The following is a 14,170-nucleotide window of genomic DNA, read 5'->3' as shown; positions in this document are numbered from 1 at the left end:
CCTTTTTTTTTTTTTTTTTTTTTCTTTCTTTCTTTTTATTTTTTTTCTTTCTTTCTTTTTTTTTTTCTTTTTAACTGTTTTGTCTTGAGAAAGTCCTGTCTCTTGGGCATCCCCAATAGGTTAGCAGCCTCAGGGATTTCTGACTCTTAACTTTGTGTTCATTCTTCCAAATATTTCCTCAAAATATGTGCATTTTAAAATCCATTATTTTTTATTTATTTCCACTGGGATTGAGGGGAGGAAAACAGTTTTGTACATGTCTTGGTTTTTGTTATTTTTGCAGGTGCTGGAGAGAACCTGGAAAACACGATGGCAGCCTTTCACCAGTGAGTACAAATGGAACCGATAATGCCAAAATCAGTGGTGTTCTCATTGTCTTTAGTGAGTGAAGTAATCAAGAAAGATAGGACTTCCCTCTGCTGTTTGGGGTACAGTGTCCTGTTTCTGAAAGTCGTCTCTCCTTTGGATGACTTCTGTGGATTACTTAACATTACTCCAATTTCAACAAGGAGTTGGGATACCACACAATAACGTGGTAGACTGGCAATTGGAGAGAAAAATCCTGAGGCCCGATTCCTCCTGTGCCAGCTAATAAAACATGAAACAATACTGCTTCCATGTTTAATGGCGATTGCTTCCATTAATTTATCATTATAAAGCTATTTTGGTAACTAATTTCATACACTGTTATTTTCTAGATATATTTATGTTTTGCAAAAGATATTTCAGATCATAGCCTATACCGTTATGCTAATTAGCAAAAAAGGCTGAATTTCAGGAAGTCTGAATCTGTTGGCCTCTATTATGGCTGTAAGCAATTCTCTTAGATATTCCACAGTTTCATGGTATTCAGTTCCCTCCTTTATGTGGAAGCTTAATAATTTGTCTCCTAGAATTATTGTGACTGAAATCCTAATGTTAACTAACTTTTAATATACTCTCTGTAAAGCTATTAAAATATGTTATGTTTTTTCCCTTCAGACGCGTACTTTGTTCGCAGAATGTGTGAAAGCCTCTTATCTAGGGGTTTAAAATGGAGTTGGTGCTGGAAAGCCTTTTAAGCCTCCAGCATTTGAGTAGTGAATTCTAACAAGGTTCTCAAAGGCATTTGAAAAAGAAGCATATCTAAAACTCCAGCTGCCAATGAGCGGTGACCAAATTATGTAGGCTTCTCTTGGTTTTGTTTGGGTTTTTTAATTTGCTTTGTGCTAAGTAGCCTCATCAGTTTGCACACTTCCTTGCAGACTGAGGAGTGCCAGCTTTCCCAACCAAACAGTGCTATTGAAAGTACTGCACTATTTTCTATCTCCATGGAAGCTTAGCATAGTTTTGTGGGTTTTTTTTCCTGCTGGCCTGCCTTTTTTCAAGTTTGCTACCACAGTTTCTGGGAAATGCTTTTTTTTTTTAACCGTTTCTTAATTTTCATTTAGTATCATACTAGTTTTATATGTATAGGACTCTTACAAAAAGAAAGTTATACTGTAACCTATTCTTATTTCATTCCCAGAATTAAACTGTAGTACTTAGAGTAAGGACTGTGCCAAGAGGCAAATAATGTTTTGTGATAATACAGACATTTCTCTGAGACTCTTCGGACCATTTAAATTATTTTATGAGTATAATGTAACAAATGTGAGGTCCACTTCTTGAACTCATCGCAACTGCCAATAGTAAAGTTCATGTACTTGTTTTGAAATTGTCGTGGCTGAATAATAAAGGCATGTTACTTCTGCAGAAAGCAGAGTCAGAGCAATTACTTTGCATTAAGCAGTAGAAACTCTTCTGGCTTCCTCCATGGAGGGGGGTCATGGCTTTGTCTTTCTCATCTACTCATTCCCATCTCCACTGGTAAGCTAGCAAAAGGAATCGTGTAGAAAAGTGGTGATCTGTGCGGGGTGAAAATATCAGCTGGATTGGCTCGGATGGCTGGCATGAGCTGATTGATTTATAATCCTTCAAATTTTGCATAGAGCCAAATAGGGCGTGCCTGCAAGAGCTGTTTCTGCAGGTTTGGACAAGCAGGCGTATTTGACCATTGATGTAGTTGAATCCGGAAGAGAATGCTTGTCTGCCACGTAAGACCTACCCCCTTGTTTTTGCTTTGTTAAAGTAACCTAAGTATTGACAAGCAAATAGTTTTATTTATGCCTTTTACACTTCAACAGTGATTGGAGAATATTTAATTCTTTTGCATGATAATGAAGAAATTATTCTAGTAATATATAAAGAAAGTATATGGGGGGGAGGCCACGTTGGTAATTTCAGGTTCTATACTAGCTTAATTTACAAATAAGCATTTTTTACCAAAGGCAGTATTTTTTTATTTGCATGGTAATATACCTAATAGATTTTTGGGGGCTGTAATCATGTTATACTGTATTTAAATGCTTCTGTGGTGACTTTAGATTTTAAAATAACTTACTATAAGCTAAAAGAGACACTTGCAGTGTCTTAAAAGTATTTGGGGATCTGGCATAAAAGATGTCAGAAGAATTTAATTACGATTTTAATTGTCCCTAATACAGCCATGTACTTTAGCACTGTCTTGACAGGAAGCTGCTAAGTGAACTCTCCAGATGTTTTTCTCATTGTATTTCCTTTTCTTTTAGGAACATACTTGGTTTAGAGAGAGAGCTTTAAACAGTGTAGTTACAGCAATAAAAGCACGTGGTCAGCTTAGTATTTATAAACTCTATAGGCTGTGCTACATTAGGCCTCGCCTAATGGAATTTAGTTTCCAAGGTAAGGCTTTTCTTATGTATTTCCTAGTATGTCTTTTTACTTGCAAACAGTTGGAGTTAAACGCAAGGAAAGAGCTCTATCATCCTAATTTGCAAATGTGAGTCTGCTTTACAACTTGAGTTCTGGAGCAGTTGGATCGAAGTCCAACACGTTCTTCTGAATCTGGAGAACATCTGGAGTCTTCTCTGGAGCAATGTAGATTTGATGTGTTATTACAGAGCTGCAGAACAAACTGATTTCCAGCTGAAAAAACACAGCACTTCAAGGAAGCTTATTTAGCAGCAAGCTGCTAGTAAGAGCCTGGCAAATTCTCAAATTTGTTAACAAGGCAAGTTGTTGTTCTCCTTTTTCCATGCAGCATGAGTCCTGATTTTCTCAAGCAGTAATATTTCTAATAAACTTTGCTGGTTAAATGATAATACGTGGTACTACATGGGAACTAGAAATTTGGCACATCTCCTGCAGCATATTTGGAGATGCTTTTCCTCAGGAGAAAAAATTACAGAGAACAGGCTGTGTATCTTCCATGTGTAATAGGATTTTGTTCCTCTCCTAATTCTTAATTAGCAGCACTGAAAAACAGTTAACAAATTGGTTTTAATTTGACAACCCCCCTCTTGATCATTATCCCAGCTGGACTAGAAATTGTCTTAACACTTACAGGAGTATGTTCTAATTTTTTGTTTTGTTACTGCATTTGTGGATGTTTTATGGCATGCCTGTACTTCAGCAGTCAGTAAAGTCCTTTTCTTAAGGAAAAGGCCGTTAACTGAAGGCGCAGAGCTTTGGGTCCAGTATAGACTGTCCTCACAGATGTTAATACGTGTGTTCGTAGGTAGGTAAAAAGAACAGCCCAGTGTTTTGAAGGAAGTGTTCAGACTTCAGGCTGGGTCTTCTAGCTGTCTGCTGGAATGATACTTTCTGAGTATTTTTTCTAATTAAATCAGCAATTCACTTCTCGCTGGAATAAAGCTTAGTTTCTCTGTTCTGGTGTGAGGTTTCTTGTACTTGCTTTTCATCAGTATTATTACTACTTTCTGCTTCCTTTACTCCTATGAGCTAAGCTTCTATAGAGTGGATTTGGGATTCGATTAGAACTTTTCAAAGCAGCGGATTGGAGTGGAATAGCTGTTTTTCCTCGAAAAATATGAGTGGGTGTTTCTTTTCTTTAATTTAAAATGAAAACTTTTTCATTAAAATAATTTTTTTTAAATGTAGTTTTGCTACCCAAAAAGCCAAAAGCCTGAAAGCACCATTGCTTATTTCCTGATCCATCCATTCCCAGTTAACTTAAATCAAGTAAAAAAAGGCTTTCACATCCCTGTCATTTGTTGTTTATGCTTACCACAAAATTGATTGCTTTTTTAAGAGAGCTCGCTTCTTCCAGTGGTAAATGTGCTGATACTAATAAATATCACACTCAAAATTCTGAAACAATGCTCTGGAAGTAGGTTTCTCAATACCAGAGTGGTAGGCTGCAGTCAACAGGTATGCTGCTTCATTACCATGGAAGATGGAGCCAGAGCTCCCGAGTTCAAATCCCGTCTCTGATTCATGGTACATTGTTTATTCTTGCATCAGCTTTCCCACTACAGCGGAGTTATTTCCTTCTTGCTTTGCAGCAGGATTGTGAAGACTCATTGCATCATAAAGCATCTAAAGTACCTCCACTGGGATCAGTTTAATTGAGTAACATGTATGTGTTAGGTTTCGACCTGTAGGAAATAACATGTGTGGTTCAAGGCAGACTTCTTTGTTTCCAGTGCGGTTAATATAGGAACAGACATGTTGGAGCTAGATTGTCACCTGACGAAAGATGAGCAAGTGGTTGTGTCCCATGATGAGAACCTGAAGAGATCAACAGGAGTTGATGTCAACATATCTGACCTCAAATACTCTGTAAGTTGAAGAAGAAAAAACATTAGTGCTAGATGATGTTTAAAAATCTGTTTGTAGAGTGGCTGGGGTGGGCAGGAAGGTTGTGTGTGCGTGTGTCTGTCTAGTGTCCAACATCTAAGGAGGGGATTCATCTTGTCTTACTAAAAAAAAAAAAAAGTTAACTAGGCTCCCTATGGAGTCAAGGAAGGAGAAACCGGCACGTTTCCAGAGGGGGATTAACTCTGTCCAATAGTAGGTTGGATGAACAGCTTTCTGGAGGTGGGCCTGTTTTGCCATACGGATGACAAAGGAAGCTTAGTCAACAAGCTGCTTCTCGTATGACCAGCTTTTTAATGGGAAAACCAGGTAGGACTCATCTACCGTGTTGACAGTTTCAAAAGCCTGTTTTACAGAAGTGTCTTTCCATCTGGTATTTAAGTGGAATTCTTGGAATTTTCAGACAGGAGTCTAGAAACATTTTGCCTTACTCAGCTACAGGTACCCGCAAAGTCTAAGAATGCCAAATAGTTCAAGTAAGAATGAACACAGTGCTTCTAAAACACTTTTTGGTTAAGAAGATTTAAAAAAAATAATACAATTTTTGTCTTTAAAGATAACTTATGTGGCTTACGAATACTTTTTTTTTGTCTTTTTTGAGAAAAGTCATGATTGCATCCCTGCATTTGAATTAGTGTTCCATTTCCCTTTATTTTTAAGGAACTTCCACCATACCTCTACAAGTTGGATGTCACATTTCAGAAGGGTAAGGTTTTGTCCTTTGCTGTTTCAATTTACAGTACCAGTAACTAATTTTCTGTTATTGTAGTGTGGCAAATTCTTATTTTGGCAAAGGGAGTAGAAAAGTGGATTTGCTTCTATCAGTATTTTGATAAGAGAAGTTTTAAAAGGAAAATACAATCCTAGCTTTAGAAACCAAAATTTATTTTTTTTTTATATCAGTTGGCAGTGATTAAGTTTAAGATGCAAGATAACTTTCCAAGTAAACATTTCAATTGTTTGCTTGTCTATTTCTTGCAACTGCTTTCCAGTTCCCTGGTGAGATCTTCAGAGGGTGCTGATTGAAAATTTGTTCTTCTGAAAAATGAAGAGGAAAAGAGAGAGGAAAACCTAGAAAAAGATTAACCTGTTTTCTTGTGAGAACTGTGGTTCGTGGGACTATAATTTGAATAAAGCATACAGTCTAAAACAGAGAGCGCTTCCACCTAGAAAAGGCTAACAGAAATGATCGGATGTGTTTGCTAGCTTGGGGGGCTTTCAGACTGTCTTGTGTAGCCTTTCCATATTTGAATTGCCCAGCAAACAAATTTTGTGTTAAACATTTCTGTTCAAAATTGCAAAATACTTACCATACACCAAGATGAGTTCTGTGATGTGTTATTTTCACACGTGTATATATATATATATTTATTTATTTATTTATTTATTTATTTTTACGCATACTAATACAAAGAGATGGCAAGAGCCTTCAGTTAATTTCCTAGAGCAACAAGAACTTTCAGAGAATAAAATTTGGGGGGGGGTTCGCCTTCTGTTCCCTTCACTCACTATGCTTCTGCAGTAAATTTTACTAAAGGAAAAGGTTTTCTTATTTAGTCTTGTTTCATATTAATCTCATTGCATTTGGTATGTGGTAACTGAGCCTATGTCTGCTATTTCAGGATGTTAACGATGCCTGCACTCCTACTGTTGCTAAATAATGACTGAATTTAATGAAGTTCAAACCTAAATGTGCAATATGCCCATGGCATTTTCATTATGGAAGTGAACTTGCCATAATTAAACTATCTGACTGAAGTAATCTTTTTTTTTTTAAGTTTAAAAGTGTGCTAATTCTAGGAACTATGTATTTTTTTTTTTAATCTTAAGACAATAAGTGCTCTGACATCTCAGCTTTTATCTGTGGTGTATTAAAAATGATCACAGTGGTGACAACTTTCTTGTTTCCCCAGAATGCCAGTGTGAGGGAAAAGACAACCGCATTCCACTCCTGAAAGAGGTGTTTGAGGCATTTCCAGAAACTCCTGTCAACATTGACATCAAAGTGAACAACAACGTGTTGATCAAAAAGGTACATGGAAATCTACGCTGAACTGACACTGAATGTCTTGTAATGGCGTTGGAATTCCAAAAGAAAAGTTTCTTGGAGTTGCTAGCAGTCTGTGACACTGAACTCTGTGTTCATGGACTGCTTCATCCTTCACGTATTAGATATTGCCCCGTGTATGAGGTAATATGGAAGACAGAGAAGTGATCTTGTGCAAGATATTCAGCAAACAGCTCTTTACTGACCCTTTATCTTGGCATGAAACTGATGCTACACTGCTGCACGTTTGGCTTGTACTACATATGAAGGGTCGTCTTATAGACTGTTGCCCACCAAAGCATCATAAAAACATGTCAGTGAAAAGATGAGTGTTCCTTACAGAAAAGGAAATCTGCTTTCCATCAGATACTATTTTTTTCATCTCGTTTTCTTAAATGATCTAGGGGATTTTGTAGGTATAATGGTCTTTTTATTTGTTGACCTGAACACTTGTTTCTTTCCAGTCAAATCAGCACAGTCATCTTAAGATGGGAGAGAGAATATAGAAGAACTATCTTTTCTGTAATGATTTACGTAGTTGAAAAGTAAGAAGTAGAGTTTCGGTTAAATAACTCTGCACATCATTTTCAATGAATACATGTTAGGGTTCTGCTTTTTCTATATTGCAGGTTTCAGAGCTGGTGAGTCACTATAAGCGAGAGCATTTGACAGTATGGGGGAATGCCAATTACGAGGTTGTATCAAAGTGTCTTAAGGAGGTAAGAATGGGTTCAGCTAAGCTTCGTTCTTGCCTACTTGTTACTGTGTGGTGACAAAATGTACAGAAAAGCACTCCGTAAATCAAGATCTAGCCAGCTATGCCAGACTTTCAGATGCGATGAGAAATTCTGCACTTAGATTGCATTCTGCTTACTACACTGTTACAATAAATCAAGCACTGTTAACACCTGTATACTCTGCAGTAAAATACCTGATGAATTAAGCTTAATCATGTTTTCTTCTTTTTCTGTAAAATATAGGGTGTTAACAATTTTATGCCAGGAACTCTTAGAGCCTGTTTTGTACATCACTCATCTGGTACAAAAGCAATTTTTCTAAGGACTGCTTATTGTGTGTTTCTTTTTATGAAAATAATGGATGTGGTCACTAGTTGATACAGTTATATTGGTATAAAGCTGGTTTATGGCTATAGAGTCTTTTCCTTTTTGTGCTGAGGAATTGTACAATTTAGGATTAAATTAAAATTGTACTTAGTCTGAGGGAGTTATGCACCTGAGTGAAATGAGTGATTGCACTGAGAGTACAGGTATTGGTGTCTTGTCCTGCACAGATAAATCAGAACATTTCCTGCCTGAGCAGCAGTTATATTTGTTCATTTTCATAGCATAAATGCCCAAAGATTTTTGGTTTATAAACCGCCATCTTTAAAAATGTGTTGTGCAGTGAGTTGATGTGATATCAAACTGAAACAAGTCCTGTGCTAAAGCACAACTTGTCCTTCATGGTAATACTAGTCTAAGACAAAAATGCTGCATAATGTCATGCAGTCTGGAAAGATGATAAAGGCAGGTAACAAAAGGAGTACTGTGACTGGTGAAACTTTACCTTTTCAGGTCCCAATGTCCCTTCAAATTGTATAGAACTGCTTGGATTACAGGCTATCAGAAAGAGTAATTTAAACTCAGTGGCAGGCATATCATAAACAGTTGGCACGCATTGATGAGTACATTTAATTGCAGCAGACTCAACAATCTACCAAGATAATTTAGAATCTTTCTTTCCTGGTTCCTGCAGAATGCTGACATTCCCATCATCTTCTGTTTGCAACGTGTCCTCCTGCTTCTTGGCCTGTTCTACACTGGTCTGCTGCCATTCATTCCTTTCAAGGAAGAATTCTTGGAAATTCCCATGCCTTCAATCATCCTCAAGTAAGTTATAGTCCATCAGTGGGTGCTGCCCTGAAATGATAGTAAAACAAGTGAATGATAATGCTGGCTTGAGCATTGGTTTAGTTCGTATCCTTGGGCTGAGGATACTTGTTAGTTTAGGCACTTTTGTATATTCCTAAGAGACAGCTGTGCGAATCTTCTGCTCCTCTGTATTTAACCTGTCTCTAGCCAGCTCTGAGTTACTCAGTTGTTACTGTGGGGTGCCTGTGTATAACCTGTTTACAGCATCTCCTGTAAGTACCACCTTCACGCAGCTGCCTTTACAATGCAGCTTGTGCTGATGCCGTCTGGATAGTTATTTGTACAGCACTGCTACGTGTTACTAATTCTTGCACTTTTCTCCCTCTTTCTTGAGAACAAATTAGTCTGAATAAGGCCAAGAGGCAAATCAGTAATAGGGTGGATATGAGATTTCACGACCCCTTTGTTTCTCATACTTTACTCCAAATGCTGCTGAATACCCGTCTCTGCTGCTTCTCTTAAATGTTGCACATTTCTCTTGTGTAACCCGATTCTAAGTCACTGTCTTAGTGAAATTACTGTGCTAATTTGAGAAACTGCAAGATTAATTCTTTATGTTCCTTTTGCAGGAACATCTCAAATAATATTTTAATCTGTGCTCTGGTAATTTTTTGTTTCCTCTTCCTTAACAGGCTGAAAGAACCACAGAAGATGACAAGAAGCCAGAAATTTATTATCTGGCTAGCTGATGCGTAAGATTTTTATCTTATTACATTTTTATTTATATTTTGCCTATATATTAACGGTTGGCACAAGCAACTAAGACTAGCTATTGCTATAGCTACTTGTCATGTTGTAATTCTTTTCAGGTCCTTCTGGCTTTTTTTCTCAGTGCAGCATAAATCATATTCAAATCTCATGTAGGTGTTCCTGTATGCTTTTATTTTTCATATGCTGAAACATACTGAGGTGCAGTAACAGTGGGCATTATTCCAATTTAGTCTATTTAGTTTCTGTCGTTAAGTGTGTTCGGTTAATTAGCATGCAAGTAGATTCAGAATGCGGCTTCACATTTCATGGGATTGTGACTGTTTCATAACATTGGCAGAGGAGATACCGTTTGGTTTACATGGAACACTTTGCATTTGAAGAATATCTGTGCTTCAGAGGAAGCATAGTCACGTGCTTTCAGAGGTTGAACATGGTTGCAATAGTGTCTATTGGCTCTTGCTTCTGTGTCTGGCATCTGGTATTTTGATTTCTTGAGTGGCCAGTAGAGTTTTCACGTCTTCTGGTGTGAAAGATAAAATCTCCTATGAAAGCAAAGGGATTGATTCATCGGACATGGTACAGGGTAGGATCATGAACAGGGTATGTGATGAAGGAGGAATCTGCTGGATTTGATCTTCAGAAAAGCTGATACAAATATCTATAGCTACTGCAAATTGCTGGGTATCTGTGTTAACCAGTCTTGAGTTGGTTGAACTAAAAGTTTTCTGTAATTATCACTTTCTTGCGGAAAACACCAAATCTAAATGCTCTATGGAAAATTTATTACAGAACATCAATAGGCATTGAAAACTTTATACGTACTTCAAGTTCTTAAATAATATCTATCTATCTTTCTGCAGATTGCTAATGCGAAAAGCACTTTTTGACCACCTCACTGCTCGGGGCATTCAGGTACAGTGTGGCAAAGCTAAAGGAAATGGGCCTTTAACCTAGCGAGAATTTGAACCAGCCAGATACAGCCTTAAGATGGGTTCACATTCTCTGCAACACGTTCTGTTGTGTTGCTAGGATTATATGTTGCTATTTGGTTCCTGAGCAATAGCTTATGCTGTTATATTTGCAGTTCTGTAGTTGCAAAGGAAGAATTGTATGCTTGGAAAAAGACTCTTTAATTTAAATCCCTTTAAGATTATTTTTTTCCCCACTTCAAACTGAAGCCTACAAAATCTGCTAAACTGCTTGCCTATTTGGGGCTTTTCACAAAATAATATTTTGACTTTTGGAAATACCTGAAGTCTCAGGCAATGGAATGGAGTCAGAGTCACCACTAGAAAATGCTCCCTTTTAGAGGGTTCGGAGGAAGAAGTTGGATACGTTTCTGTATATGTTTTTGGCATCACAGTGTAATCATTTATCGTTTGAAATACATGTGGCATCATCTCTCTCACATGAAACGATTTAGATCGAAAGGCACCTTTTTTATTTGAATGTGAGTATTTCCTGTAATAATTTGTCTCTCTATCCTGTCTCATAGGTGTATATTTGGGTACTGAATGAAGAACAAGAATACAAGAGGGCATTTGACCTTGGAGCAACTGGAGTGATGACAGACTATCCAACAAAACTTAAGGAGTTTTTACGCAATTATCCAGTGTAAAGAAGAAAACCAAGGAAGTTCTTGCAGAATAGATTGTGAGCCAAGGATTTTCCTCATAAAAAAAAAAAAATGGAGCAGCAGATAATTTTGTTTGAAAGATGTTATTGGATGATCTATTACCTTGTTGTCAAGTTGCTACCTAATATAAAGGTTGTCTATTTATTTTAAAACTTTAATTACATAGTTTACATTTGTAAATAGCTCATTTAGCAACAGTGCACTTCATAAATAGTGATGACTAGGAAGAAAGTTGCTGGATAGAATACCTGTAGATAATAAGCGTTATCATACCTGTCACAAGTGTTCCTAAGCAGCTGTCAAGGTGTGTCAGTTATTCCAGTTATATTCTAGTGGGCAGAAACGAAAGAATTTCTGAAGGCATACCCTGTGTGTATGTATTTCTCGTGCTGCTTTTAGTTTTCAGATAACTTGTAGGGCAAAAAAGAAAACCAACGCACAGGAGAAATCAAAAGCAGATTCTGTGGCTAGCCAGATAGTTTAGCCTGTGAAGTGTAGTCAGTAGAGGCAGTCACTTTTTTACCAACATTAACTCACTCGGTCAGTATAGATTTACTCAATTATTTTTACTGACGAGAATATTGAGCTTGAGTTGTAACTGTATTTAGACCCCTTTCTGATGTGATGGTAATACTGTGACTTATTGGCCAAGGCCTAAATACCGCATTTAAGCCAGGTTCTGGGTTTGGTGCCGAGTTCCACTGCAAGGATCTAGGTTTGCCCCTGGTTCTGCTCTGCCTGTCAGGCTACCATGGCATGGCAGTAGCTAGCTTTCCAGAAAGGAAGATTGCACTTATTACAATTACACTTATTTTGAAATAGTCTTTTCACAAAGGAAGCCAATGTTTTAGAAGTCTTTTGCACATTTGTAGTTCTAATATCTGTTGGCTTAATGAATGGGAAGTTGGTTTTAGGGTGAGGGACCAAAGAAGACTTCAGTTTGGTCAGGAGTTTCAGGAACAAATTAAAATGTACCTGCTAAATGAATGCACCCAAAGGAGATTTATATGCATACTTAGAAAAGGAGCAAGTGTCAGTCTAGGATGTGTGTAAATTTTAGTCCCCTCTCTCCACAAAAGTACGTTGAATATTCATTAAGTTTATGCGCATAGACATGGAAGTAACTTTACTGGAAAAAGCCAGGAAACCCCACATCTGATGGAATGGGGTTAGATAGGAAGGTATTTCAGGAAGCTTACATGCTGTTCTGTCGTTGTGAACAGGTGCTACACGTGTGTCAAACAAATTTGAGCCTGCAATGCCTGCGTGCTTTGGTGTTGTCATGTTAGTAGTAGGGGTTTTCAGAAAAATTTGATTACTGTAGCTTAATTATGCATAATGACATGTATAAAGCTCAGTCATTTGATCATCAGATACTGCTGGAACAAAACTATTGTTTAGCGATAGCATCTACTTCTTGAAGGAACTTCATGTGAAAATTATGGATCTTAATAAATATAGTAGCCAGGTGCAAGAGTATATTTACTGCAAGGTATACTCACTGTTATAAAAACTTTTAAATTAAGTAACTTTTTTTCCCTTGCTAGCTCAGATTTGGAAGGGCTCTTGTTTCACTCCACTGGCTGCTGTGCCATTCTTGTAATTGTGGAGCATCTTTGCTGTTTCATTATGTCTGTCAGTAGGCTGTCAGCATTAGAATGTCAAGTCCATCTGGATGGATAATATTTGTTTCTGCATTAGAATTCCTTTCTGAGGAACACTTCTACCTGGATGAAGTGGAAGAAATAACGGCATTTACGATTTAAGTGAACATGTGATCATGGTGGCAAAGGAGTTAATAGTGTCCTTCTAATTATCTGCCTGGTTAAGATGGCTGTAGAATCAATTTCCTCTTAATTTAATCAGGTTTGTTGCTCATTGAATGGAAGGGAGGAAAATGGAACTTCCTAACTGTTCATAGGAACTTCCTAATTGTTCATAGGAAAAAGGATGAAATGATATATTAGGTGTGAAGCTTCTTGTTTCCCTTTCAGACCAGTTATGTCTGGTCAGGTAACTTGCAATAATCAGTCCAGTCATTGTTCTGCCTGCTTTCTAGTAGTCACAGAATAGTTATAGAATACGCTACATATGCAGCTGAGTAGGTAAATGAAAAACTTCCACCCTTTCTGTCTTAATTTGGTTTACTAGCCAGTGTGTAGCTCCAGGTAGTTTTTGTGCAGTGTGGTTTTCTTCACCTCAATTTTATTGCTATTGAATTTCCAAACCACGCACACCTATGTTACGACGCAAATATAATTCTGGTTTTAGGCAATGCTACCAAATAGCACTTAGACCTTAAAACTTTTTTTTTTTTTTTTTTTTTTTTTTTTGCTAGGAAAAGCTACGTTTAAAATACTTGATTTCTGGACTTGATCTCTGAAGGGAGGGATGATGACTTAGTTTCTTTGTCAAGTTTCCCTCATCACTGCACAAATAAACTATTTTAACTTTATTCTGTATAGAATGACAAAACACAGTTACTGAAATGACAAACTGAATTTTTAAATTTCATTTTAGTCTTTTTCCTCTTTAGCAGTGGTGTTGGAAACTTCAGCCCTCAAAGATGCTGAACATGTTTTTCAGCTACTAGTCTTCCTACATCTGATGTAGCTTTTGACTGTGCTGTTTATACATGACCTCTCTTTGATAAGTCTGCTACTTAATATCTGACATTTGAATGAGTCAAGTTATTTATATGGGAGGGAAGGGGTTCAGTGCCAGAAAAGCATTTATAAGAATTTACTCAGTCACTCATTTGGGCTTTAGTACAAGGGCTAAAGTTTGATCTCTTGAGACAGATAATGTTGCATGGATGAGGCCATGAATCCCAGCACCAACGCACAGGGCTTGGGCCATGATAACTGTGGTAACAAAATAATATGGAATTGAGGTAACTATAGAATGTTTGTTCTATCAAATCATTGTTTTGAATATTCCAGAACTTGCTGTGTGATTTTTAAACCATTTGTACAGAAAAGTATTTGTGGAGAACTTGCACAGCTGTCCAGGAGGATGTTCAATTAATCTCTCTCTCCAAGGAGAGATTCTTTTCAGGTACTTTTAACTCTAGATACTGTTTAACACTTACTGTGTTCTCAATCCTATTGCAAAATATTTTATGTATGAAGCATGTATTCCATGCACTGTTAATTTGCAGAAAGTCTT

The 14,170-nt window shown here is 37.2% G+C and overlaps 1 protein-coding gene across 1 annotated transcript; it reads left to right on the top strand.

Annotated features, from left to right (window-relative positions):
* Positions 1-288: 288 nt before the first annotated feature.
* Positions 289-12,137, top strand: GDPD1 (glycerophosphodiester phosphodiesterase domain containing 1). Its single transcript, XM_009633938.2, has 9 exons — positions 289-326; positions 4,506-4,641; positions 5,338-5,383; positions 6,591-6,709; positions 7,354-7,443; positions 8,480-8,613; positions 9,288-9,347; positions 10,227-10,278; positions 10,862-12,137. The coding sequence occupies exons 1-9, from the start codon at positions 310-312 to the stop codon at positions 10,982-10,984; spliced, it is 777 nt and encodes a 258-aa protein (XP_009632233.1). The 5' UTR covers positions 289-309; the 3' UTR covers positions 10,985-12,137.
* The last annotated feature ends 2,033 nt before the right edge of the window (positions 12,138-14,170 follow it).

This window comes from Egretta garzetta, unplaced genomic scaffold (assembly GCF_000687185.1).
Source record: "Egretta garzetta isolate BGI_Z169 unplaced genomic scaffold, ASM68718v1 scaffold112, whole genome shotgun sequence".
In the NCBI taxonomy this organism is placed as follows: domain Eukaryota; kingdom Metazoa; phylum Chordata; class Aves; order Pelecaniformes; family Ardeidae; genus Egretta; species Egretta garzetta.
This window is presented reverse-complemented; position numbering and strand designations above follow the sequence as displayed.

Coding starts and splice junctions, on each gene's coding strand:
- GDPD1 (XM_009633938.2), top strand. Junction 4,642..5,337: donor TATCTGACCTCAAATACTCT/GTAAGTTGAAGA, acceptor TTTATTTTTAAG/GAACTTCCACCATACCTCTA. Junction 7,444..8,479: donor TATCAAAGTGTCTTAAGGAG/GTAAGAATGGGT, acceptor TGGTTCCTGCAG/AATGCTGACATTCCCATCAT.